Source organism: Paramormyrops kingsleyae, chromosome 25, assembly GCF_048594095.1.
Source record: "Paramormyrops kingsleyae isolate MSU_618 chromosome 25, PKINGS_0.4, whole genome shotgun sequence".
Classification (NCBI taxonomy): Eukaryota; Metazoa; Chordata; class Actinopteri; order Osteoglossiformes; family Mormyridae; genus Paramormyrops; species Paramormyrops kingsleyae.
In genome coordinates, this window is record NC_132821.1 from 21,576,390 (window position 1) to 21,603,564 (window position 27,175).

The window sequence follows — 27,175 nt, forward strand, 5'->3', positions numbered from 1 at the left end:
CGTTGGCTGTGCTTAGCATTGTGATGTTAGGCTCCTGAGTTCAGGGTCACACTAAGCACACAAATGGTGTGTGTCCCTGGGAAGTCCCTTGAGCCACGTGGTGTGGGGAGGGGGGTGTATTTTTTATCACACTTGCATGGAACCTGCTGACATGGGTGGGTTTTTATTCAGGTTGACTGGGCTAACACCCAACCGTGTATGTGTGTGTGGGGGGGGGGGGTTATACAGTGAGGGTGTATTTGTGTCCGCCCCCCCACTCCCAGAGGGACCGGCCCAGCCCTTCAGTTTGTTGTGATGGTTACTTTGTCAAGGAGGGATTTTCCCTTGGGAAGCAGGAATGAGGGAGCGTGTGGGGGGGCGGGACCACAGAGGCCTTGAAGTGACTGAGGAGTTGGTGGGGGGGGGGGGGGGGGAGGGTTGAGGGGGCGCAGCAGGGGGGCACATTATGTTTTGGACGTCAAGATTGGCTAAGAATGTGACTTCTGAGCTCTGCAAGGCCACGGCGAGGGAAAAGCGAGAGAAAGCGAAGCCATCGGACACGGCGACAGCGAGCCCTAAGCGACAGCGAGCCCTAAGCGACAGCGAGCCCTAACCTCACGTAGTTATAGTTCTACAATAAACACTTTCATATATTGGCAGACATCAGACCCCACGTGTCCCGTTTCCTGCTTTCCACACACGCGTGTCGAAGGCCGGGCGACTCGGGAATATTGGAGTCGGCCAAAAAAACCCCCACTGTTGCATGTTTCTTTCTTCTTCCTTTTCTTCACGCGGTCGCTGATCCTGGTTTTTTGTTGATCTCATGTCTGGGGGAGGGGGGGGTGGGGGTAGGGTTACCTCGTGCCCACGCGTGTCAGGAAACAAAGAGGGTTTCCATGGCGACGGTCCCACGGGGCAGACCGCTGCCCCAAACCCGAGCTTTAAAAGCGCTAAGCCCTTAGCAGCATAGACTGAGGATATACTGCCTAATTTTATTAAATTCTTGCTGTGAGAGTAGGGGGGCGTGGCCATCTCAGGAGGGAGTGTCATGTGATCGGAGCTATTTGCGTCGCTAAAATCCTGTTGGTCCCCAAGCCCTGAAGTTCATTCTGACATTCTATTGCTTACCCTTCTTCCTCTGACGCTCGTGTTTGCCCTCAGGGCTGTGCTAACTCTTCCCACAATCCCTGCAGTGGGAAGCTCTGCCCCCAGCAAACAGAGCACTGCCCTCCCCATGCTGACCCGATCACCCATCCGGCAGGAGCAATATCCACACGCTGTTCTATATGGGGTGCGCTATACACCGGTAGCAAAGGCAGCCTGCGGCGATACGGCGGTGCTGCCAAGTCGCTGTCTCCGCGCAGAAAGAGCCTCTTAGACGCTTCGCTTTCCGTGTCAGTCTGAGAAAAGTGGGGTGACCGAAAGCGAAAAGGCAGTTAATTAATCATTAGTTAATTACGCCCCCCCCCCGCTACGCGGAGCACGTGGACCCTGATCACGCAGGTGGAGCCGCGGACGCACCTCGGGTAGGGAGGCGACAGGCGATGACCGCCGGATGTAAAGCGAAACGTGTGAAGGGCAGCGCGTTTTCAGTGCGGGTTTAGGGTTGCCACGGCGACCCCATGCCATCCGCAGCGTCTTAACAGAATAAGGAGCAGACCGGCGCCCCCTCAGTCTGCACCCATCAGTGTAACCCAGTGGGTCATTTAACCACCCGCAAACTGAATTAGCTAATTAACCAGCTGGATGAACTCAAATGAATTAATTAGTAAAGTGTTGAAACTGATGAGCGTCAGCTGCTGTGGGTCTTTTTGGGTCTGGACTGACATCCGGAAGTGTCCCACTGCGTATGGTGGGGTGGGCGGGGGGGGGACATCTCAAAGCCCTCACCAATCTATCTGGGAGAGACTGACACTATTAAATAACCAGCATCACCAGTGTCTGAGTGGGAGGATTATTTTCCACAGGGTGGGGGGGGGGGGGCGGGGGTCAGAGATCTTGTATCACGAATGAGTAAACATGCTTCAGCTTGGGGGGGGGGGGGGGGGTATGAGATTAACCTGTGTCCAAAAACAATACAGACAAGAGAATATGACATTCTCACCTGATCCAGGGTTCGAGAGATCAGGTGGGGAAGGGAAGGCAAGGATTAGTTGGTGGGAAGACGAGCATTTACAATATATACAAATGATTAACGATAATAACAACAAGTTACATGTTCATCCGGAAAGGGATACAAACACGGTTTAACAATATGACACAGATAACTAAGATCACAGCGATCGATGCTGCTTCACGGTGCCAATGTGGTACCAACTCATGCAGTGAAGGAGATTTATGGGAGAGTTACTATTGTGAACAAATTCTCTTGGATGACAAGATGACTGGGGTGGTTGTGGGTGGAAAAAGTGATCTTGCATTTCCGCTGAGGCCCGTCAGAGTAGGTGGGTCTGACTGTTAATATTTCCCCCTGGAGGAGGGGCTATGTATGCGATTAATGTCTACTGGACTCTCGAGCGTTCGGAAGGCCGGCTGCAAAATATCCAAATAACATGAAAATAAATACCTGACAGCTACAGGAATGGATGTGGATTAGCGTCCCTGAGAGCTGGAGGCACGGATCTAAGATGCAGCGTCCTGAATTAGGAAGCTCACTGATTACAGATGACTGGACTTGAGGAATTGTCCATCTTCGCGAGAAGTGCTGCTTTAGCAGGAGTGGGGGGGGGGGGGTATTTTCTTTGGTCCTGAGTCACTCTGTCAGTTTCCCTGAGCTGTGTCTGCAGTCAGCGGTTGGTCAAGCCACTAAGCACTATTTACATTTTATCTTGCTTCTTTGCAGATTTATGTAACTCACCCATATGGCCTCTTGGGGGCCACATGAGTGACTCTGACACGGGGCAGTGGCTCCATGTTTTCTTTCAGTGACGGGGGGGTCAAGGGGCCCTTTGTTATGGATCAGGAGGCCTGGGGGTGTGGTGCCTGACCAGCCCGCGCGTAGCAAAAGTGTGAGGCTGAAAATCAGCGACCCTGAAAACAATTACCTTGAGTCACAGTCATCCCACTGCTTCCTGACGGGCCCAGAGAGGAGCACGGACGGGCTGCCACCGGTCAGTGGGGGGGCAGGCCGGTGAGCGAGATGGCCTCTGAAATATACCGCAAACAGTCGCCGGTTCTGATTGGGCCAGAGCCGCTGCCCCGCTCCTACAGCGCAAGTGCTGGAATATTTATGCTAATGAGCCAGCAGAATAAGAACAGCCACTCTGTTTGTGCGCGCTCCTCCCTCCGAGGCAGCGAGAAAACGCGCTTTGCACGGCACTCCCCATTGTACTACCTGGTGTTTTTACGCTACTCACGCTGGATTCTTGGGGATTCTTGTTCAGCCTCGTTGACCTGATTCTCCAAGTTCAGACGGGGCTACTTTCAGAGCAGGCGGTCAAAAGGCGCGCTGAAATCAGCAGATGATTGGCTGGTGAGGGCGGGCATGACCCAGATTAATGTGGCCACTCCCCCCATTTCGTTAGGAAATACTGACTGGCGGCTGTTTTTGATTGGCTCCCTGACAGTTGCCGGGGCGGGTGGAGCTATCAGTCAGCCAATTGGACAGCTGTCAGATTCAGGAGCTGATTAGGCGCCGGATTCCTGCTCTACGCTGAACGATACGTTTACTGTTCACAGGGGCAGACGGTCAGATCAATAACGGCGGTGATGAACAACCTTTCAGCTGCACACGATGAAATAAAATAGATGCAAAAGTGGGCAGCACGAGGAGGAGGGTCGTGGGGTGATCTGACACCCCCCCCCCCCAAGTCCTGGGGGACATCTGTTGGCCTGGGGAGCTCAAAGCCTGGAGGCTGGCGCTGTTCTTCCCTTTCACCCCCTCTGTGGGGGGCGGGTTGGTGGCGCATGCCACTTCAAAAGCGACGGGGGGGGCACGGGTTTCCGCGGACCTGCTGGATCAGACTCTAGCGCTTGTGTCCGCAGCCCCCGGTTCTTATCAAGACGCTGGCGGCAGCAGGCAGGGCTGTCCGGGGTTTTCTGTAGGTCGACTCTTATCAAGCATATGTGTAGCTCTGCCCCCTTGTGGGGGGTTAAGCATACCCCTCCGCGCCGTAAAGAGTCGCATTATGTGCTGGGCTGCCAGCGGCTTCGTGGTCCGTGAAGCCTCATAAACGATGAATCCTTCCCTGCCCGCGGCAGTCTGGGAGCCGTCTCTGTGCTCTACTCTGTAGCCACCGCTCCCAATCAATAACGCTGGCCTCGCCCTCGCCTTCAGCCGATTGGCTCACGGCCGGAAGCCGGGATTGCCGATTGGCTGCGACTGACTGCTCTGCCTTTCTTGTCTCTTTTCGAACAGGGTGCTTCGAGTGTTGCATCAAATGCCTGGGCGGCATCCCATACGCGTCGCTGATCGCCACCATCCTGCTGTACGCCGGCGTGGCACTCTTCTGCGGCTGCGGCCATGAGGCACTGTCCGGCACCGTCACCATCCTGCAGAGCTACTTTGAGGTGGTGAGGGGGCCCCTCGACACCCTGGACGTCTTCACCATGTGAGTAGCCGAAAAGCCGACGGGGGTGACCGTGGCAAGGGCCCCCCAAAATGCCCCAGGAGCTTCGAGGGCCACAATATCGCATCTTAGTGCCCCATGAATTGTTTTGCATTTTCTGCAGTCCTGTTAATCTCGCATCTCCTACCAATTAATTATTTTATTTCCAATATACTGATTTATCCAAGTGTAAAATTTTAATCTGGAAAGTAAAACCTTAATACTATTTACAAAAAAATGAAACCGATCCAGTGAAACTGACTTTCCGGATGTTCCAATTTGATAGGAACCGATTACATGAGCCCGGCGCGCCCTGTCCATATCCGCTTCCCGGTTTAGGATACCGTAACGGGAGGTTGGCATCCTTGCTGTCAGGTGTGCCCATGTGCCAAGGCCAGCGAATCAGTCCTGCCTCCTTGCACCAATATCACCGTATGCCGCTGGCACACATGCACTCGGCTGCTGGGATTTGGTTGATTTGGCAAATCCCTGCTTTCAGGGGAATTCGGGGAACTCGACGTATTGAGCCCTTAGAGCAAGGAGGGTGAGGGAAAGCAGAAAGGAATGGGGGGTGGATGGGTACGGTGTGGAGACAGGTGGAGGGAACAGTGGGGGGGGGGGAGCGCAAGGGGAGGGTGGGCAGGTGTGGGGGGTAGGTAGAAACAGGGTGGCCAATCAGGAGGGAGCCGGAGGCGATGTGTGTGTGTGAGTGTGTGTGGGTGGGTCATGTATTCACTTAGCCTGACAAGTTGAGCCCGACGTGTTTCTGTGGTGAATGTGGCAGCGTGACTAGAACTAGAACATCAGTGTGGAACTTTGGCATGTTTTAAATCTAGAACATGGGAATGGGCTCGAACATGGGTATGTTCTAGAACTAGGACATTGGCTTCTTCTAGAACCAGAAGGTCAGCTAGAACTATAACATTAGCACTGTGAGACTGTTTGAAGGGGCCCCTCCCACATCCGGCTGTGTCCCTGGAAGACGCGGTTTATGACACAGCTTGAGGAGCGCCAAGCTAACGTAGGCATGTCACTCTGCGTTGGTGTCTACGAAATTATGATTAAACAGACACAGAGCAACGCGACGTCTACGCCAGGCCAGTAAACGCTCCAAACCCCTCCCTATCCGTCCGCTAGTATCTGCTCATTAGTCGGTGTCAATGGATGCTCTTTTAGTCTCCAGCGACTGGAAAGAAAAGCCCTCTGAGTTCCTGGAGAGCCTCCAGATACCGCTTTGACTTCTGTCCTGAAACAGGATCCGTTTCAACCACAATCCACACAAACAGAAAAATACTGCAATAGACGAGACATGTCACATTAGACTCCCGCCTGCGAGCAAGTTACTCAGTGTGTCGCGAGAGTGCGGCTCCTCAAAGGATATTGACTTTTGGTGTTTTCAGGCACAAATAAACAGCGGGGTGTTTTAGCGCACTGCCTTTGAGGGTGTCGTTGATCTGACAGGCGTACGGGAGCACTGGCTGCAGATCCTCTTCTGCGGATTCTGTCGGGATGTCACCTGTCTCCACGTCTGGCGTTCCCTGCTGCAGACATTCTCTGAATAATATTTCCACGTACTCTCATATCTGAAGTTATGTGGTGTACTGGTCCTTTAAGAGGCGGGGCTGGGTCGAGTGCCACTCCCTGTCATGTTGTAGCCTCGGAGGTTGATTTTCCGCACCGGTGTGCACCACATTGGCCCTGAGCCCGTGTGGGGGATTAGGTCTGCGGGGCACCCTCAAGCGCATCTGTTCACCGGAACTGTGCCGGCTGAGAAGCCGCGCGGTGCCCCACCCACCCTCCGGTAGGGGCAGGTCTCTGGCCCTGCCCATGCCCGCTTCCCCACCAATCAGAGAGCATCCTGTGAGACCAGGAAGTGGGACTTGTTGGCGGAGGGTGAGGTCATCGGCGGAGGCAGGGCGTCCGTGCTGTGCCGCTCGCTTGCCGTTCCGCTGTTTAAAGAAAAGCCCTTCAAGGTCAGCTGGACATGTCTGCCCATTACTGTGACCCGGTATCTTGTTGGCACCCATCGCAGTGACGCCGCACCCTAATAAAGCGAGGACAGCATCCTTCGGGTGCTTTGTTTCGGCCGTAGCGAGGAATTACCGGGCCAGATGGCGGGAGGGCAACGACACGGGCATCCGCCTCCAGCGCATGGCACGGCGCCACCCTTGGTGTCTTTCCTGCCGATCTGCACCACCAAAAATGCCCCATACAGTGCTTACCAGCTCGGGGCGACAAAAATTCAATTTATTCTGTAACTTGCGTTTGAATTTGTTTTGCTGTTTGGTTAGTTTGCCGTCACTCTCGCTCGACCTTTTGGCATAAACAGTCGGTTAAAGTCCAGAGAGTACGTACCAGTGCAAAGAAATTGAATTTCTAAATCAGAATGATCCAGGAAGAAGCTTCACATTGCAAAGTGGAACCTAACTGTCGCTGCTTGGAAACAGTCGGCTTGGCAACGGGTTGCGAGAATTCTCACAACATGCCAATGGTCGATGACATCATAGCGTAAGACTGAAAAGAGTCACATCCCTGTACCAAGCGAACCCCACATCTTACCTCACAAGGGTGGAGCCTCCTCACACCCAGCCCTGTCCTACCCTCTACCCCCCTCCCCCACCAGGAGAGAATCCTGCCTGTAGGGACTGAGAGTAGGCTAGCAAGCTGATGGGAACATCAAAGTGAGACGTTAATCCCAGCCAGGGAGCTCAGCAGCCTTACAGAGGATGAGCAGGACAAGCAGAAGGTCTCCATATGGGACCAGCGTGGCCACGCCTGTCATCAATCTCCATGTCTGTTTATTTTCAAGCCGTCTAACAATAACGATTTTGGCAGCCCCAGTTCCACAGAACGTGTGACCCGTGATGTCAGGTCTCTGTCCCTGTCTCTGTTTCCAGGATCGACATCTTCAAGTATGTGATCTACGGCGTGGCTGCCGCCTTCTTCGTTTACGGCATCCTGTTGATGGTCGAGGGCTTCTTCACCACCGGCGCCATTCGGGATCTCTATGGAGACTTCAAGATCACCACCTGCGGCCGCTGCGTCAGCGCCTGGGTAACATACTCTGCTGTCCAAGGCTTCCCCTGCAACATTCTCATTGGCTTTTCCCCTGGGGAGCTGTTTGCCCACACGGCTGCTGTGGAACGCTAAGTATCTTTAAGTGCAGATCAGATACAGCAACCTGAGGCCACATTAGCACAGTGTATAGTGCGGATGTGAAACTTTTCAGGCTGTGAGTCTCACCCCAACTTTCTGTATCTGCTTCATATTCATGGGTTTTCTATCAGGGTATCACAGCCCAAAATCTTCTGAGTCAGGCCACAGAACCCTACTTAGTGAGTGAGCGTGTACAGATGCACCCTGTCACAGTATTGAGCATTTCAGGTCCAGAAGCTACAAATCCAGACCAAGATTTTTGTTTCTACCCACCAGTTGAGCATAAAGAGTCACCATGACAGAGTACTGAACTGGTTGGTAGAAGCAAAATCTTGGTCTGGATCTGTAGCTACTGGACCTGACATGCCCAACACTGCCCAGTCACACCTGTGGCTATGGTTCTCAGGAAGCTGTGCAGATCTAGAACGTAGAGTTGAGTTGGGCATGTGACTCTATGTGTGTTCCTTGCTTCTTCAGTTCATCATGCTGACCTACATCTTCATGCTGGCTTGGCTGGGCGTCACGGCCTTCACATCCCTGCCGGTCTTCATGTACTTCAACATCTGGAACATGTGCCAGAACACCACAGCTATAGAGGGGGTCAAGATGTGCCTGGACCTGCGTCAGTTTGGTACGGCCGATGTTGTTTTACGGCAGCCATCGGTGGCGTGGAGGTGACCTGTCACTGCAAGCCACGATATCTAGGTGCAGTTCAGCTGATACATACAAAATAAGACATTCACATGGTATGGGTAACAGCATAGCAACGATGGAACTCAATAAAAAAAATCCACAATGTTTACAACACTGTTTGTGAAGGTTTAATTTCTTCATATTCCTGGGACTGAGGTTGCGTGAAGAGTATGGGGTGAGGGAACATGGGGGGGGGGGGGGGTCGCCATGGCAATAGACGCCAAGGCTGCCAGCCGATGCTGCTGCCCCAGCTGACACAAGACCGTCTCTCCTAGGAGTCGTCACCATCAGCGAGGAGAAGAAACTGTGCACAGAAACGGAAAAATTCCTCAAGATGTGTGATTCTAACGAGGTCAGTGTCTGGCGAGGGGGTCGGGAGACTCGAGACATTTTACCCACCCCTTTATTCCAACCGTCTTATGGGCAGATTTTAATGCCCCTGATCCATAATCCGTTATGCCTGGGTCTGTAGGTGTTTAGAAATCATTTTAACTCATGTTATTTAAACAAAATCCAGTCAAGTACCTTTTGTTGTCATTCAACCATATACAATTGGTCCATACCCAGTGAAAGCATTCTCCTAGCCACCTTAGATAATATCAGTGAATACTGATTTGCATTGTATACAGCAGGATTAAAAAGTGCTTTTTAATTTTCTGTTTATATATGTGTCCTTCCAAGCGGCAGGATTTCAGATTCATATTCTGACATCATACCCTGCCCCCCCCCCCCCCCCACACACACACAAACACACATACTTACTCTTTCTAAGTGGCAGGTGTGTGTACGTATGTATTCATGTACAGGCGTGCTGTGACTCAGGTGAATCACCAGCATCGCTGCTGCATTATGTAACAACTCTCCTCCTTTTCCATACCTTTACAGCTGGACCTGACGTTCCACCTCTTTGTCTGTGCCCTGGCTGGGGCAGGAGCAGCGGTCATCGCCATGGTGAGTGCAGAGACTCCCATTGATTGGTTTGCTGGGTGACCTGTAAGTGCACCAATCCCCTTCCCCTTTAAATAACACCCGAGATCTGATTGGCTTGCAGATTTGACAGATTCGATACAACAATTGGGAGTCAACTTCCCACTGTAACTGTCACGAAGTATATGGAGAAATTATGTAGTAATATTCTGAGGTTTCACAGTCAAGGGAAAAAAAAATTAAGAATCCGTAATGAAAAGCAAAAGCTTAAGCCTCACTTGTAGGGCGTTAGTGTAAAATCCGGTGTGAGCGCTATGTCCGGGCCGAGGAGGCGTGACGCCGCCGCAGCGCACCTCGGAGAAGTGCGCCCGCGAGAGCGCATGGAGCGCCGTTGCCATGGAAACTGGGAGAAGAAAGCAGCTTGTTGAAAGCATCTCCGAGTGATGTTTGGGAACCATCTTCTGAGAAGGAAAAGGCGGTGGGTCGACAGGGCTGATGGATAGTAATTTAGCGACAGATGCCTTGATATTGAAAAATCGTTTTATCTCGCATGCAATTACTTTTAAGTCAATATTTGGGTTAATTACACAGTTTTACATTATAAAATATAAATTTCAGATAATTTGCAAAATCACCTCAATTTAATCTCTTTGTTATATTTATTATATAAATACCAGCTGGGTTACAGACGTTAGTAGTATTCATGAGGTACGTCATGCAAAATATCAGATGGAATCGGCAGCGTTCGTGGTAGCTGAGTGACTGGCCGTTCACGCCGAGCTCTGAAATGTTGCACATTTAGAAGGACAGCTTTTGTCCGAAATGGAAAATAAGACTGCAGTGAAAGGAGGGCCCGGAGCAGGGGCGTCGCGCGGAGCCCAGAGTGACTGCTTCTCTGGACTCAGAGTCGCGGCGCTGCTCTCTATGCTCCATCGCCGCCTGCTGGCCGCTTTAGGAAAACAACAAGGGCGTGATGCGCAGTCTGCTGACGCCCCCCCCCCCCCACCCCTCCAAATGTGCTGCATGCAGGATGATTTAAGATCTGAGAGACACTATCATAAGCTATGGCTAAATCAGATTTCTCCCGCTCCGTTTAATGTTAATGATCATGCAATGGGAGTAAAGAACAGGGCCATTTGATTTTATTTATCACGCCCAATCGCGATAGTGTGAAATATATGAATAATTATTGTTACATAATGAAGTATAAAGTGGGACAACGTCTGTGCATTTTTTTATTTAATTACATCATACCTTGGATGGGTCTGCGCCGCTTGCTTGGTAAAAATAGCTCGACTCAACACAACCTCCCTATGGCACAGAAGAGTATTGCAAGTGACGTTTGTAGGCGTGTGATTCCGTAGAGGAGCTGTATTATAACTGGCTTTTCCTCCCCGCTCCTTCATGATTTAGGTAAAAATTATTTACAACACCGTTTATTTCATTTTATCTCTGGCCACCTCGGAGTACCACTGTCTGTATTTTCCAGTCACTGCCTTCTCTCCTGTCCTCCCTTGTTGGTGTATAGGTGATGGGAGTTTCGGTTCTGATCAGTAACTTCGCTACTGTGAAGTCTCTCAGTCTTGGAAAATACTGCACCAGATTCTAAAAGAAAAGCGGCCCCTGTCACCAGCCTCCAATACCATAATAACAGGATCTCCCCCCCCGGCGCCCAAACTCGACCCCAGCGGAAAGGAGGGGAGTCCGCGGTGTTTGACACCCCGTCAGAGGGTGGCGTTTCCGTTAACCCTGGACGCTTGGCATGCTGACTGAATTCCCCGGTCTCCCCTATTAGTTCCCGACTGACCATCCACTCAGTCACCGCGCCCAACTCGCTAACAACCACAGTGATCAACTAATTGCCCAATTGTGCAAATATGCAATGGTTTACTTTTGTTGTTGCAAAAGCAAATAACGTGCGTTTGATGTGATCCGCTTCTTTTTTTGATCCGACTACTTTTGCAATTTAACAGGATGTTTGTTTTTTCCCTAATCTACCCTGAATTAAACCGATTTGCCACCCCGCACCCCACTAACCCCCGTCTCTTGCAGGTGCATTACCTAATGGTCCTGTCCGCCAACTGGGCTTACGTGAAAGACGCGTGCAGGATGCAGAAGTACGAGGACATCAAATCCAAGGAGGAGCAGGAGCTGCACGACATTCACTCCACCCGCTCTAAAGAGCGCCTCAATGCCTACACATAGAGCCGAAAGCACACGCACCGAGGGGGTGTGACTCCGGTTTAGGTCGGGGGTGGGAGCCCGTGGGTGGGGCGGGGGGAGGCGGACCGGTTCGCCGAGCTTACGGGGTTGTGTCGCAGCAAGGTAGTCGGGGGGACTCGCGCGTCTCCCCAACGACGTTTCTGGGGACAACCCTTTACCTCTTTCTGGGACTGAGTTACTCCTCCTCTTCATCTATTTTAACTTTTCTTCAGAGACAGTTAGTGTTACGTTTTCCTTATTTTAACCTGCTGTTGATTTTTTTGCCATTGAATCCTTAATGCCGCTGGTTATTTCTGGTGATATTTATTGCTTTTCGTTCTGGTAGTCTTGGGCAGGGTCGGAATGCCGGTTCACCTTGGCGAAAATCACATTTATAATATCCTGAAAACTTCTCATCCGTCAGGGCTTCACGCATCGAGTAACGAAAAGCTGTCTTTTTTATTACGAGACCAAAATTCGACCAAACTTTTATAATTTACAGGGGAATTTTCGTACCACCAATACTAGAAATGTACAGATTCTTTTCCAACAAATTCTCTATTGGTTGGGCTGGACGTTTAGGACGAATATGAGTACCTTCGAGTGAATTTTTACGCACTTTCACATCATGTAGCTTAATCAAACCTTCAGGAGCCATCGCTGTTTTTATCTGCGCGCTCCCCACTTTAATGTACCATTTATAAATGACAGTATTAACGTTTGAGAAAGCGAAGCTTTTTAGCCTGACAAGCCAATGGGACTCACGGGAAGCATAGAAATCGTAAAGGTTAAGGGAGATCGTGGGACGATTTTTTAAAATACTGCTTTTTTTAATTTGCTTTGGGCACTCTCTATAGATAGCTAAGCGCCACTCCATCGCAAGCCATATAATCACATGCAAATAGCATTTTATTACGTTATTTTGTTTTTGGTAAACCGTTTACTCACATGCAAATAACATTTGATTTTTTTGAAGCTAACTTTTTTAAATGCAATTAATCAGAAGAACACAGAAGTTACTTTTTTCAGTATTCTACAGTGTATATATAACTATATAAATATATACATATATGTCAAAACAGTTCGATTTCAGGTCATTTCGCGGGAGCTTAAAACACATCTCAGTGGTTAACTTTGATATTGCAGTGATATTCCAGCGAAGGTTTTTTTTTTTGTTTGTTGAAATTGTTTTTAAATTACAAAATCGAGATGATGGGTGGGTGACGTCATGGTTCTCGACGGTGCTGTTTTTTTCCCCAGTGCTAAGGTGAATATCACATCTGAGAGGTAACTAACCATTTGCTAAGCTACTTACTACTAAACGGCATTAAATGTCGCTTTAAAAGATATGAAATATATATTATTCTTGACTATGGACCAAACTCGATGTTTTGGATCTTGTCTTGCCTACTTTAACTGCTATAGAATCGCAGTTCAGTGTATCATTGTTTTGTTGCCTGACAATACTTGTTTTTGTCAGTGTTTCAAAAATGCTAGTTTTGTGCACTTATTGAACCATAGTGAGCTCTTTCTGGGTGTAAGTGCATTTCTGCTCTTTCAGAGGTTAATCTCTGTACTGTTACTAGTCATGCAGCGTTGTTTTTAAACAGAACTTGTATTAGGTAAAGACTGTGACTCTAGGTGTTAATTGTGGCATGGTTATGAATTAATTGGTAAATAGTTTTACTGATGATTCTTTTTCTTTATGATTTTCTTTTTTACACTGACTGTCTTGCAGGGTCAACGGTTTTCAGTATGTGTGCAGTATTATGACGCTGACGCTAACAGTATTATGCTAGATATCTTATTAGGTTGTAGTGTTTGATTTGTGTCCTTATATAGTTTGTGATGATTTAAAAACCATGTCTTAAACGATACCTGTAATAATGTTGCGTATTCAGTATTTACCCGACGATGCTTTCGGCTTTCTCCTTGTATTAGTCTTTTGTACTTTCACAAAGAATGCTTCGTAGCAGGGCTGTAAAATGAATCTGTTTTGTAAATATGTGACAAGAGCTTGACGTCGCTTTTTTGAACTGTAGGAACAAATTGCTTGCGCAAATAAAACACTTGTGTACTTGTTAATTGATCGTGGTCAAGAGTCTTTTTTTCTGTCTCACCTACCATGTCCAGTAACACAGCTTCACATATCGCCAGCCAGCCTTTTTTTGCCAAGAATATATGCCTTCATATTATTTTTGCATTCACTACGGACGTAAGAATCTATGGATCACTCTCGCATTAATATTTACCTTTAAGGGGGAACAAAAATCTCATTTGGTTTGACTTGAAAATTGAGTTTGGCAGGTTGCACTTACCTGCACTGATCTGACTTGTACCCTTGCCAATAATAAAAATAACCCCTCTGACACAGCGTGGGAGCGCTGCTGAAGAATGAGCGCGTGCGCCCCCTGCTGGCTGATTCTCGCAATAAATCGGACTCATCTACTGCGCAAATTAAGCCCAAATCTATTTTCGAATACGTATACACTATTCTTATTATACAATATTATATAAGAACTGAACAACATGCCATCCAATACCAAATAATAAATAAACAGTCTATGTATATAAATATGATTTTAAACTGGTTTAGGTAATGCAATGAAAAATTACTCCAATAACAAGAACATGTAAGCTACACTTTATTTTGAAATTATAATATTACAACATTGTCGTAATATTGTATACAATATTTTACATAAATATATTTACAAGTACAGAAATATGTACGATTAAGCCTGTGCATAATAATAGAAAAAATGTAATGTCACTTGTGACCAGGTGGTGGCAGTAAAGTATTTAAAACGATAGTCAAATTTTCACGGCTCCAGGAAACATTTACGCACAAAACATTTACGCACACATCACAAAAAAAATCACTACAAAAAAAAATCCTGGAGTGGGTCGGAAAATAATTTAAAATAATTTGGCAGTCTCTTGGGTATAAAGGCATATCAGTTATATTGCTCTTTCAATGTAATACACATTTACTTTCACCAGTGGTTTACTGTGTTTCTTGGTGGATATTTCAGCTGCCAGAATCATACCTGCACGTGACGCTAAAATCCTTTAGTGTTTGTTTACTTGCTGGTATCTTGGTTAAACCTTGATCAGAATTAGAACAAGAATCATAAAGATATATATTGGCCAAGTATATTTAACATACAAGGAATTTGTCTTGGTGGGTATGCAAGACAAGTACTGTATGTACACATGAAATTTCACACACACTTTTTAAACTAGACTGTCTACCTATGGAAGGTGAAAGGTCACAAGTCTTTGCTTATATACTATATTTATACACATATACACTTATGTTATTAGTTCACCCTACACTGTCGTAGGCAGAACCCGCTTTTCTTCCCACACCACTGTAGCACTGAGCTGTTGTTTTGCACTTGTGATCTTCATGTTGGCTTTAACAATGAGCCGTTCTCCTTTGACCTCTCTCATCAGTAAGGTGTTTTACGCCACAGAACAGCCCTGGACGTTATTGGTTTATCACACTTTAAACTCCAGACCATCATTTCCCAATGCAGTCCTTAGACCCCCAGATGGTCCACATTTTTGCTCCCTCCCAGCTCCCTGCCAGAGTCCACAGCTGGGAGGGAGCAAAAACATGGTGTCAGGGAGTGCCTGAGGAAGGGATTGAGAAACATTGCTCTAGACACTGTATCGCATGAAAACCACCAACAATCAAACCATATTTAAAATCACTTAGACCCGGAGTCGACATCGTTCTGGTGCTTAGCAACAGGTGGATACTGTGAGTGTGTGTGTGTGTGTGTGTGTGTGTATGTGTGTGTATGTGTATATATATATTTAGTTGCAGCCACGTGTTTTGCTGTTTGCAGGGCCAGCTTGAGTTAAGGTGGGCACTGAGGATTAATTATGTTTGGTACTAATACGGCTTATCTTTCTTTTCTCTTTACAGAGTGTTGGTTCTTATGAAACATGCCCCCTCCTATGGCGACATTTCTGCTCTGGGCTGAGAGACTTGCGCAAATTAAATGTATCGATCCGCACGCTTTTCAGGGTTGGCTGGCGATCAATGTAATTCGCCCGAAGCGCAGAAGGGGAGGTCTCCGTGCCACCTGGGGTCTCCGCCATAAACTGACCGGCCAATGCAAGGCATTGCCCGTGAGACTGCAAGTGGACCCCTGAGAGAAGCCGGCACTCAGGGTAGCCGGGCCAATGTGTCATTACTCGTTCAGCCACTAGGGCAGCTCCACTATGTTTAGTGGATTGGGTCTTCTGAAGCTTGACCTCTCAGCTTTTGTCATCTGAAAGTGCAGATGCTCAAGCTGGGATTATTTGGCGTTTATTTATTGTAGTGCTTGATGGACATGAGCAAAGATGCATGATGCATGATGAGCTGGGAAGCTGTACTACCATCCCATGGAAACGAATCTTAAAGACGGCTATTTCCGAGACAGAAGTGTAAATATCCACTGCTCAGTGCGGAGACCTGACCTTGGAGATCTTGCTGATGGTGCTGAAACGTCAGCTAGTCCAAGCCCTGTACCACCAAGTTCACATCCAGCCCTGACATCTCAAATGAAACAGCTATTGGCCTCATCAGGTCCACAGAGATAGCCAAGGCCAGTCTCTGGGGGGTATTCCATGAAGCAGGCTTACGGGAAAGTCTGACTTATTTGGACAAGTCAGTCTTACTTAAGTGAGAGTTCCGTTCCATCAACGTGTCTTAAATGAATCCCCGCTGAATTAACATTTGTAATTCCGGACCAGGCTATAACTATCTCGCTTTGTTTAGCATTGTCTCAAAAACGTCCGACGTGTGGGAACAGATTCCCAAAAGATCGTTCCGTCGGACGAAATTCCGCGATCTTACTATTCATGTCATGTAATCTGTTGAATTATATGTCCTCATCTGACATTATGTTTTACATTATCTAATTGATTTTTTTGTTAATCTGTAAGGTGTACCAAAATGACATGATTTTGTTTGAGTTAGCAGGAGAGTGAGTCTTGTATATACGTATATAAAAAAACGGAACCCTGTATAGTCAGTGCAGTGAGTAAGACGAGAAAGCAGAGAATACAAACCATCTTTTCGGAAGTAATCCTCTGCGTGATACTTCCATAATATGGGGAACAGAGCTGAGATTGCTACATAATCAATATAATAAAGCCTATAAAATCACGTCTTAGCATTCCAATTAATTCCAAAATAATTACAGTAAAATTCCGTTAAAGTGGACTCGCTTATAACGAAATATCATCTATAATGGACGAGGTCCGCTGGTACAGGTGTTGTGACGAGTTGAGCTAGCTATCAAAACGTGTTATGGAGCCTTTCGGCGCATGTGCAGTTCCACCGTCTTGGAATTTGGGTTAGGTTTTAGGAGTTACTGTAGGGTTAGGGTTAAGGTAAGGGTTTTAGGGGGATTTGGGTGGTTAGGGTTAGGGTAAGAGTTAGGGTTAGGGCTATCGATTTGCACTACGGTAGCCTAACTCGACAAAGTAGCTGAACTCGTCAGAACACCGGCCGTGCGCCTTTACGAACATGCAGAAAAAGCATCGGATATAGAGGGCTCACATATAACGGAATTTCGCTTATAATGGACAAACAATTTGGTCACCAGGGCCGCTTTTAGCTATAGTTCTGTTCGACTATAACGGACACGCAGTTCCGCCTACAAGGCGTGTGGCGTGCCGGTGTTATGCCGAAAAAGGCATCCCTGCCGTAGAATTCATGCCTGTCTCTAAATGACCGATTGGTCGCTGTTCTGAAACGAGTTGAGCTACTTTGTCGAGTAAGGCTAGCGTAGTGCTAATCAATAGCCCCAAAAAACCCGTAAAACTCTAACCCTAACCCCCAAAAAACCTCTAAAACCCTAACCCCCAAAACCCCCCTAAACCCCTAACCCTAACCCCCAAAACACCACTAAAACCCTAACCCTAACCCCTAAAAAACCCATGACCCCAAAAAAACCCTTAAAAGCTTAACTCGTCGGAACACCGGCATGCATTCTAGGCAGGGATGCCTTTTTCGGCAGGAATGCCTTTTTCGGCATAACACCGGTGATATATATCCAGTGCAGATACGTATGTAGTCGGGATTATTAATAGTCACATATCTGGTCAGGTAAAGTTGGATTACTACATGTAGCCTACAATATAATAGTCTATAGGCTACCACAAGTGTGTCTGCTGAGGTGTGGCATGAGTAAATGGAGTCCTGTAGTTGTGTTCTGGGCATACAGCAACTGGACTGTTTTGCCAGGTCCCTTGAAGTCCGGTATAACGGAATTTTACTGTAAAATAAAAGCGTACGCATATTACAAAGGTGAAACATGAAATGCAATGACTGTAATTGGAAAAAAAAAATCCGTTAAAATAATATGAACAGGAAGATATCTTTATAGGCTATTTTTAGTCACTGTCTACTTTGAAAGTATACTACTAAAATAGCAAAGACAATATCCGGTTATTTGTGCAGAACATTTCACGCGGATTTGATTTAAAGTATTTTACGGAGATCAAATAATATTATACAGTAATAATGACAGGTGAAATCAACCCAGAAGGATCCCCCTTGGCTATGGGGATCGATCCAGCAACTTTCGCATTATAAGGCGACAGCATAAATTAACCACCGTACCACCATGCTACTGTACTAAGCATTTGTAACATTTACGTAACTTATGCATTTAGTCTGTCTGCAATTCATTGCCAAGCCAACTCCCTGGCTGTGTTTATGGCCACAGTATTGCCCTTTTTTTAACGATTACATCTTTGTATTTTTCATACAGCTCCATCAGCAGCGTTTATTCTGCGGCGGAAAGAAACACCGTTCTAGTTTTACAGGCTTTCCGACTCGATCTATCGTTCATCCATTTATTTGGGCTCCTTAAATATCGCGGGTGTGCGCACTAAGTGAGACTATGCAAGTCTGTCTTGAATGAACCTTGATTAATTAAAACTGAACTGCGTTCGTGGAACGACGTGAGGCTAAGTTTAGAGATGGAGGTAGGTTGAGTCTGACTTTTTCGGGAAAGTCTGCCTTTTTTTTTAGCTACTTTCATGTAATACCCCCCTGGTGCCAGTGATGTTCATGCGAAGGCTAACACTCCCGCGAGTGGTTCCCCCCCGCCAAACCCTTCATCAACACATCTCTGGCTTCTTTAAAGCCGTTTTACTGGCCTCACTAGTATCAAAGTGACGTATCTTCTATTTCCAAAACCCTGCATGCAAAGAGCCTTTAAAACAAGCAATTTTCTGCATCCTCTAGTTTGCCTGCGTCAACAGAACAGCATCGATTGCGAGCCTCATGGCACACGGTCTGTGACCTATGACACTCCGATGACCCAAGCGGCAGATTTAATACCATGCTGTTCTTTTATGTGTCAGTCCGCGTTCGTAAATGGGCGTTTTATATTCCCTAAGACTGCATAACGCAGCATATTTTAATGCGAAAGAAATTAAAATGACAAAATGATGGCTGGTGACGTTATTGTCATAATTGTTGAGCATAGTTTGAGCTTCTTGTAGCACACAGCCTTCTGGCGGCGGGCTTCTGGCGGCTAGCCAAAGAAAAAAACAGAATACTAAACATAGGAAATAACATTTCATATTATGAAATGCATAATTTATGACATTGTACAATTTCTTATTGTTAGTTTATGAGTTGCATTCCAAACTGGCTATGAAATTTCCATTGTTTATTGCTTTATAAATATGTATCTATGGTAAACAACAGCACTGCCAGGGTAGCAATATGAAAGCCAGTTTTTCTGGAGCTGTGGGCATTGGGTCTGCCATACATTAAATATAAGAGACTGAATCCGGTTTTTCATTTTCCAAATAATTGTATTTTAGAGAGAAGCTACCTTCTGTAACTGTAAGCCATTAAAATACACCCTTCCTGGGCCTAACAGTGCAGCAGCTGGCTGGGAACATATCAGCCCCGTTAATGCAAATAATTATTTCCATTTCTGTTTTTTTCTGTTTTTATAATAGATAATTAGTAGATGCCCAATGGTGCAAAAGATCTCTGTCCATTGGAGGCAAAGGCTAGTTGACCAGGTACTTCACTTAACATCCATCCATCCATCCATCCATTCATTCATCTATTTTCCATACACTCTTCCGAGAATCCTTGGATGTTGAATGAGTGGATTGTAGAGGAGTCCCGAATGAGGCACATTACCTGCATTGTGAGGGAGCGTCAGTTACGGCACTACGGCCATGTGGCGCGTTTCCCTGATGGTGATCCGGCTCACGGGGGGGATCGTCATCCGGGATCCCAAAGTGTTTAGTCATATGGTGGGTGTGGCAACGTGCTGCACCAGTTCATGCCCCCCAACCTAACCTGACCTGACCTTGTCTGATGCTGTGTTGTGGGGGTCTCAGAAACAAGATGAATGGCAGGGAATAGACCAGTATGGGGCACCAACCCATCGAAGCTCCACTCAACATGTAAGTGCATGTTCCAGATCACTTAATATCTGTATCTCATTACACTGGGGGAAGAGCGTGTTAGAGCAGTAAACTTCAATTTCACAACAAGGTGTGTTAAACCTGATGCGGAGAAGCTGCAGCTTCAGACCAGCGTCTCACTCCATCTGGTCCGGCTACGGCTGTTTGATTAACAAAGTGAGAGCAGGTGCGAGCAAGTAGGCTGAGAAACAGCCAGATGCTAATCTCCGCACAGGGAGCGATGCACAGGTTTGGAGGCATGACCCGAAACCATCACATGATGGCCACAGAGAGTCGGCCATGCTAGGTCATGTGACATGCTAAGTCACATGACATCTGGAAACGAAGCCCGATGGTGTTTCAGTGGTCTATTCTCACCTGGTCCATTCTCATTAAACTGATCCAAATAAGGACATGACCAGCCTGCCTTTTAACAATTTTGCAGGTAAAAAAAATGTCATTAAGTCAGAAGTCATATATCACAGGATTTTTTTCCACCTGTGTACAATATATAAAGACCTTGGACAAATAGCTATTTACTGTAGCTCTGTTCAAACTTTGTAGATTCTCACGTTGGATATCTAACTCTGTGTCCAGAAGGTTGTGGGCTTGATTCCTGTGTCCAGTAGAGAGATCATATCATCCTTGAGCCTTAAGCCCAACAGCTCCAGGGGTGCCACACATCTGGAGCCCCTCCTCCCCCCAAAAAGCTCTTATGATGGGTAAAATGGGGCTTGAACAAACCAAAGGATTCCGAAACACTGTACAAATAGCAAAAAGAGTGTCCTGCCATGTCACAGAACACGGGGACAGAGTCCCGCTGTTTGCATGCCACCATTCCCAGCATGCACTGAAGAAACTCACATCTTAACACAGGAATAGGCAGAATGGTCACATGTAAATGACAGGCAATTGTACTCCCACCTGTGTGACTGGCTTCACGCAGGGTAATGAGATTCACTAACACCTACATCCCAGAGAGGGTGACACGCTGGCCTGTCACATGACACATGTCAGGGAAACTGCATCCCCAGTGTGCAAAACGGGACCTGAGGTGAGAGGTGACATTCCCTGTGCGCCATGCGGCTAGATCACATACGGGGGACCTTCTCCTGGAACCTGGTGATGATGCCACCAGTGGTGCAGTGTGGCCACCCCCATTCCACATCGCCTGGAGGACACGACGTGGAGATGGCTGGGATGGGAGCTGAGGACAGTGACCACTGGCGACTGACAAAGAGACGGATGCAACATGCGTTGGAAATCAAACTGTGTCTTACTGAGGACATCTGTACAAGAAGATAGAGTGACTGCTCGTAACTGCTTTATGAAAAAGAACATATGCACAGATAAATAAAACCCGAGTTAAGGAATTAGTCACCATGGAAACAATAATTCTCAGCCGTCGGGCAGCTGGTGACGATTTAGCGTCAGAGATTTGAATTTTCCCAATTTTGGGGACGAAATGCAGGCCGAGGATGAATTCCATTCATTTATTCTGACAGTAATGAAACAAAAACGAGAGACAGTCGTGATTTGTTCGGGCTGTGAGATGACATACATGAAGGGTGATGTTGATATTAGCAGTGGTCAAACTTTAAATTCTGTCTGGTGGGATGAGACTGTCAGCCATGACGACTGATAACATTTCCAAAAGTTTGACTCCGTTATAACTTGTGCTGTGTTGGATCAGTACATTTGCAAACGATGCAACCGTCTGCCTCAAAATCTGTGAGTGGCTCCACGGCGAAACAGAGAGGAGCCTTCATCTTCCCGTCGCTACAGCTGAAATATCAAAGCTATAAATAACAAATCAGACGATATTTGCATGGACGGGTAGAGGAAACTTTAATTGGTTTGAGATTTAGTGTAAAAGCTACAGCATCCTGCTGGTGAGAGAGCAAAAATAGCCAGAGATTGCCAAAGGCTGGGGGAACAGGGGCACATTATCGGAAATGTCGCGGTGATCCTGGAGATTTTGCAAGCAAATTATCGGCCTGATATAATTATGAGGACACCCGAAACCTCAGTCATGTCATGGCAATAAAATTACCCACATTCCCTTGGCTGTCAAAGACATGGACTGGGCATGCAATCGTTTTATGCGAAACAGATACACAACGAATTCAATTCCCGCAGAAGCACAATTTATTAAAGAATATCTCTAATTGCGTGGTTACAAAAACAGGGCAGCGGGATTGCTGGGCGTGTCTGTACACATTCCATGATGAAGCGGAGCCCGACACGTTATCTGGGCTCTCAGCCGTGAGACTACGGCGTCTCCAGAACGGCAGACAGGCTTGCCAGCCCAGGCGTCTTTCCTGAAATTAGGTGTGCGCCGTTCTGCGTGTCGCATGCCTCAAGGAGCTAGTTAATGACGAAAAGCAATAATCAAACTAGCGCCGCAGTTAATTTCAGAATGAACTGTGGGGGGACGAGGGCAAAACAAATTAACGTTTTTATCGCCGCTTTGTAGCTACAGATAACCTCACAAGTCATTGAGTTTGTTGGGGGTCCACATATTCCTCCTGGTCCACAGAGGTGGGTGTGCAACAGGGGGGGCTGCTAGCTAAAGGCTGACGGACCACTCATCCAGAACGAGAAAGTGTGTTTCCAGCCAGGTTGACCCAGAACATTCAGCACGACAGAAGTGTATCCTGGATGGGGGGGGGGGAGGCAAATATGGATTATAGGAAAAGCCTTAGTGAGAAAGCTTCTCAATCAATTGATTAACTGCTGTCAGGGCAATAGAGGCACACTGCTTCATGGCCGCCCTTTGCACCCGACCATCCATTACATGGTACCAATTGAGAGAGAACCAGGTCCCATCCGCCTTGATTGAAAGAGTCAACAAGCTTCCCTGGATCTCTGATTAGTCTGATTAGATTTGGTATCTACTGGGTCTGTCATATTAGCATCAGCGTGTACTTGGTGATTCATTTTAGCATTAGTATATACTAGGTGAGTCATATTAACATTATCGTTTACCTGCTGATTCATATTAACATTGGATTATTCTGGGTCTGTCATATTAGCATTAGCATTTACTTGGTGACTCAAATTGGCAATGGGATATACTACATTAGTCATATTAGCATTAGCATTTACTTGGTGATTCATGTTAGCTTTAGTATATATTGGGTTTCCTTGAGGAGTTCACTTGTCATCCATAGTTATAGCATCACTTATTATTAGTTTCTGCCTTAGTTCTGCTCATACTGACTGCCTGATTCTCAGACATACCCATTACACTGACTCAACAGTAAGGGTCCCTACAAAATGTGATGCTTATATAAAAGCCAGAGCCGGGATGGTTTGTCAAAGATCGTCGTTGACTTGTGATGTTTCTAAAGGTCTTTGCTGAAAAACAAACAAAAACAAAGAACAGAGAGACAAAAAATTAGAGCTAATTAACTCAGATTGATGCTCTGTCAAAAGGACAAAAGGAGCATATGAAAGAGACGCCACGTAAAAAAAAATGTTCGCACAGAGTCACATGGGTGACTGGTCACATGGGTGATCAGTGACATGAGTGCCTGGTCACATGGGTGATCAGTGACATGAGTGACTGGTCACATGGGTGATCAGTGACATGAGTGCCTGGTCACATGGGTGATCAGTGACATGAGTGCCTGGTCACATGGGTGATCAGTGACATGAGTGCCTGGTCACATGGGTGATCAGTGACATGAGTGCCTGGTCACATGGGTGATCAGTCACATGAGTGCCTGGTCACATGGGTGATCAGTCACATGAGTGCCTGGTCACATGGGTGATCAGTCACACTGGTGACTCACTGCTGATGGACTAAAGCTGTCCAGAAGCCCAGCTGATCCCTGAGGAATACTGGCCTACATCTGTTCAAAGAAAATACCGCAAAATGCTTCCAGTGAAAACCAAATTTGATGTGACAACAAGGAATACGTAGAGTCAGTTGTTCATTTCCTCTCCCCCTTCGGCCGCATCCGGCCATTTCCAGAACTCCGCTCCCTACTCCATGCGCTCCCCTGCACCCCTGAGGGTCACCCTTAATGCCAACCATTCTTGACCACCTAACAAATTAACATCTGTTGCCTGGTTGGATCCCCTGCTTGTGATAGAGGAAGCATCTCTGGCTTGTATGACAAAGAGCATGACAAGATGCATTAGATTCATGTGCAAGGGGCTGTTTTCATGTCTGGCATCTCTACTGTACTCATCTAATTAAGTGTGTCTGAGGGGAAGGAGGGGTGTAGACGGCTCATTGGTGGGGCCAAGTCAGGTGACCGGCACACTCACTTACATCACCTGGACTTTACGGCTCTTCACGTCAGCTTGCTTTTGATTAATCCAGGGCGGACACCGTGTCCTTATCACCTGGATCTTCAGCCCATTTCTCACAGCAACCCTCCTCCGGGGCAAGCTGATGCTAAAGATTAGTGCGGGGTCTATCAACCGAGTTTAATAACCACCTCGTATCCACGGAATAATGACAGGGCATCATAAAAACCAGCACCGTGCTAGAGATGTTCAATCTCTCACATGCCTTACCAGGCCATTTATGTGGACGGCTGTTTCCAATTTAACGTATCGGGTTTCATATTAAGTTCACTCTCTGCCCTCAAAAAATAAAGGAGAAAGACAATACTTGAATCAATATAAATGTTCCCAGATGCACTTAAAATGTTAACATATTGCTTTATTTCTTGTGGGAATTTTGTGCTCCTTGGAAATTAAGTTGAGTGCAACCATTTGTATCAAAGTGATGGGTCTTCATATTATGGATTTTCATAGGTTTTTCTAATAGAGCTGAATCAAAAGTGCTTTTGTGGTGTGTGCATAAAGTGTGCAAATCAGTGCCTCATTCTCTGAGCTTCTGGATGCTTCTGGAATTTTCTTTTAGATTCTGACACCGATGGCGAAGCTACAAATGGAAACACAGCATGTTGGATAGTCTCTCATCATACGTTTCTCCATAGTTCTGCTGGATACCTCAGTTTTACTCATGTAGCAGATTTTTAACGCATGAAGCGCTTGGCTATCTGGACGACAAGGAAACACTTTAAAGTTCAATACGGGTAAAGATTCTGGGTCTAGAAGCTACATTCTGAGATACTGTAAACTGATCTCATTCACGAGGCTTAATGCCCAACAGTAGTAGCACTATTTAATGCATTTTCAACAACTCACATCACACGGGATGAAGGCATTGCACAACACATTTCCTGAAAACGCCCTAGCTGCGCGTAATCAGCCCAAGTACAATGAGACGTTAATTTTTCATAAACACTTCATATTTAATGCCTGTGTTCCGAGGGGCCAACCGACTAATAACTTTACAAAGTACACTTTGGAAAATGTCGCATTATTTTAGCTGCTCAGACGTCGTTAATTTAAAAGTCATCAGGTGCCTACGCTGACTGCATACTGAGCAGAAATGCTAATGAAACAATGCTACATGGGCTACGCATTTAGACAGTTAGCAGTTGGGCCGTTCCATAACTCACCGCTCCTGAGTTGTGTTGTTCATTGTCAACAACATTATCCCTGTCCTAGTCCGTCACAGTCCTGGCCCTGTGCGAGTCTTCGAGCACATGGGCAAGTCCATCTTGACAAGTTGGAGGCTGTGTAAGGGAAGCCCCAAGGACTACTCCCCAAGCCCCAGATCGGTTAGCTTTAGTGCTAATGGACGCACTGAGCTAACCTAGCGGCGCTTTTAGCACACTGTGTGTTTGGACCCCAGGGTGCTGCACAGTCGAGCAGAAACCCATCTCAGAGTGAAGAGGAAGCCACGGGCACTAAAACAAGCCACTCTGCTTCCTTGCCAGCAGCGAGGGGCCTGCAGATGCCATGACAGCAGCAGCAGACTCTCAGTTGTGCTCCTCTGTTTACAAGCTAAGGCTAGTGGTTCAGTAGGCAGCTCAGAGCAGAGCAGGGCTCATGTTGAATGTCGGCACACTTTCTTCTCTCTTATCTCACAATAGCAACAATAGAACCACTGTACTAATAAATAAATAAATCATCATGCTCATATGCGGTTAAGAAGCTCTGTATTCAAAGACCTTCAGATATTTTTGGAGTCATGATCCATATTAATGATACTGACAAGCGCAAGTTCTCAGATTAACTCCAGATGTCAACTAAACTAGTCTCATGTGTTAGTTATAAATTAGTGGTTTAAATATTGCTGTTGGTATTCCATCCACAGTCTGTGCTGCGTGGGATAGGCTGAAGGATTCCCCCACCTGGCATGGATGGATGAATGGATGAGTGGATGAATGGATGGATGAATGGATGGGTGGATGATGGATGGATGGATGGAAATTTTTCGATTTGGAATAACACACTATTAAAAGAAATACATTTTAGTGTATCACTGATGTGGCCAGCCACAACTTAGATCATTCGGAAATGAAAAAAACGAACTCCCCGGCTTCTAGGAACAGCCTCTGAATTCATCCATCTCAAATTCAGCTACTTTCACGGCACAGATAATGATTTGCATGATTTATTGCGGCCAGTCTTGAATGCCATGCGTTCTGTTGTTATCGATTGGCACGCCGTCCCAATGCACTTCATTAAGACTCCAGTCGTAATTAAGGTCAGGTGTGAGCAGGGGGCACCAGTCACTTGCACTTTGAAATGCCGGCAGCAGGTGGTGCAGTGGTTAATGGACAAGTGTGGGAGCAGATGCTCGGTTTGGTTAAGAGAACCTTTAAGGTGAAGAAGGGGAAACAGGGTGGAGTTTTGAGAGGTCGGTGATAAAACTCCCTGACTGTCAACTACTGGAAAAATGATGAGAAGAACCTTTGGGTGCCCCCCTGTGCAGAAAGCATGATTATTCACAACTGGGCTGCACAGATGCTACATTCCCAACAAGCTCACAGCAAACCCCAACCCCCCCCCTCCATGGCAACACAACCACATAAGGAATTTCAGCAGCCATATTCATTACTTTTTTTTTGGTTTTGGTATCTGTCAGTACAACTTACAGCCAATCAGCTGCAGGTCACAGTTTGCATTCTGTCCCTGACCAGTAGAGCTCAGTATAGAACTGCCAGCGAGGGCTGAGACTTCGTCTCCTAAGTCCAGGGATAGATATACAAAGTGGATGAACAGTGGAGATTCGATATGGAAACCTTCTCTGAAGGATCTCACTGGTTCAATTGGCACTGCCCGGCCCCTCAAGCTGGCCAGCCACAACTTAGATCATTTGGAAATGAAAAAAACGAAATGGGCGGAGACAA

General features: G+C 46.8%; 1 protein-coding gene across 3 annotated transcripts in view; it reads left to right on the plus strand.

The window, feature by feature from the left end:
• gpm6ab (glycoprotein M6Ab) overlaps positions 1-13,589 on the plus strand; it is a 43,084-nt gene extending 29,495 nt beyond the window's left edge. For 2 of the 3 annotated variants that reach the window (XM_023799295.2, XM_023799294.2), the window contains exons 2-7: positions 4,337-4,529; positions 7,424-7,580; positions 8,160-8,313; positions 8,651-8,727; positions 9,261-9,326; positions 11,355-13,589. In XM_023799295.2, the coding sequence (XP_023655063.1) occupies positions 4,337-4,529; positions 7,424-7,580; positions 8,160-8,313; positions 8,651-8,727; positions 9,261-9,326; positions 11,355-11,507 (800 nt within the window). In that variant the 3' untranslated portion in view covers positions 11,508-13,589. Of the gene's footprint in view, positions 1-4,336; positions 4,530-7,423; positions 7,581-8,159; positions 8,314-8,650; positions 8,728-9,260; positions 9,327-10,830 lie in introns of all 3 variants that reach the window. The other variant, XM_072706945.1, reaches the window with a different exon arrangement.
• Positions 13,590-27,175: the final 13,586 nt, after the last annotated feature.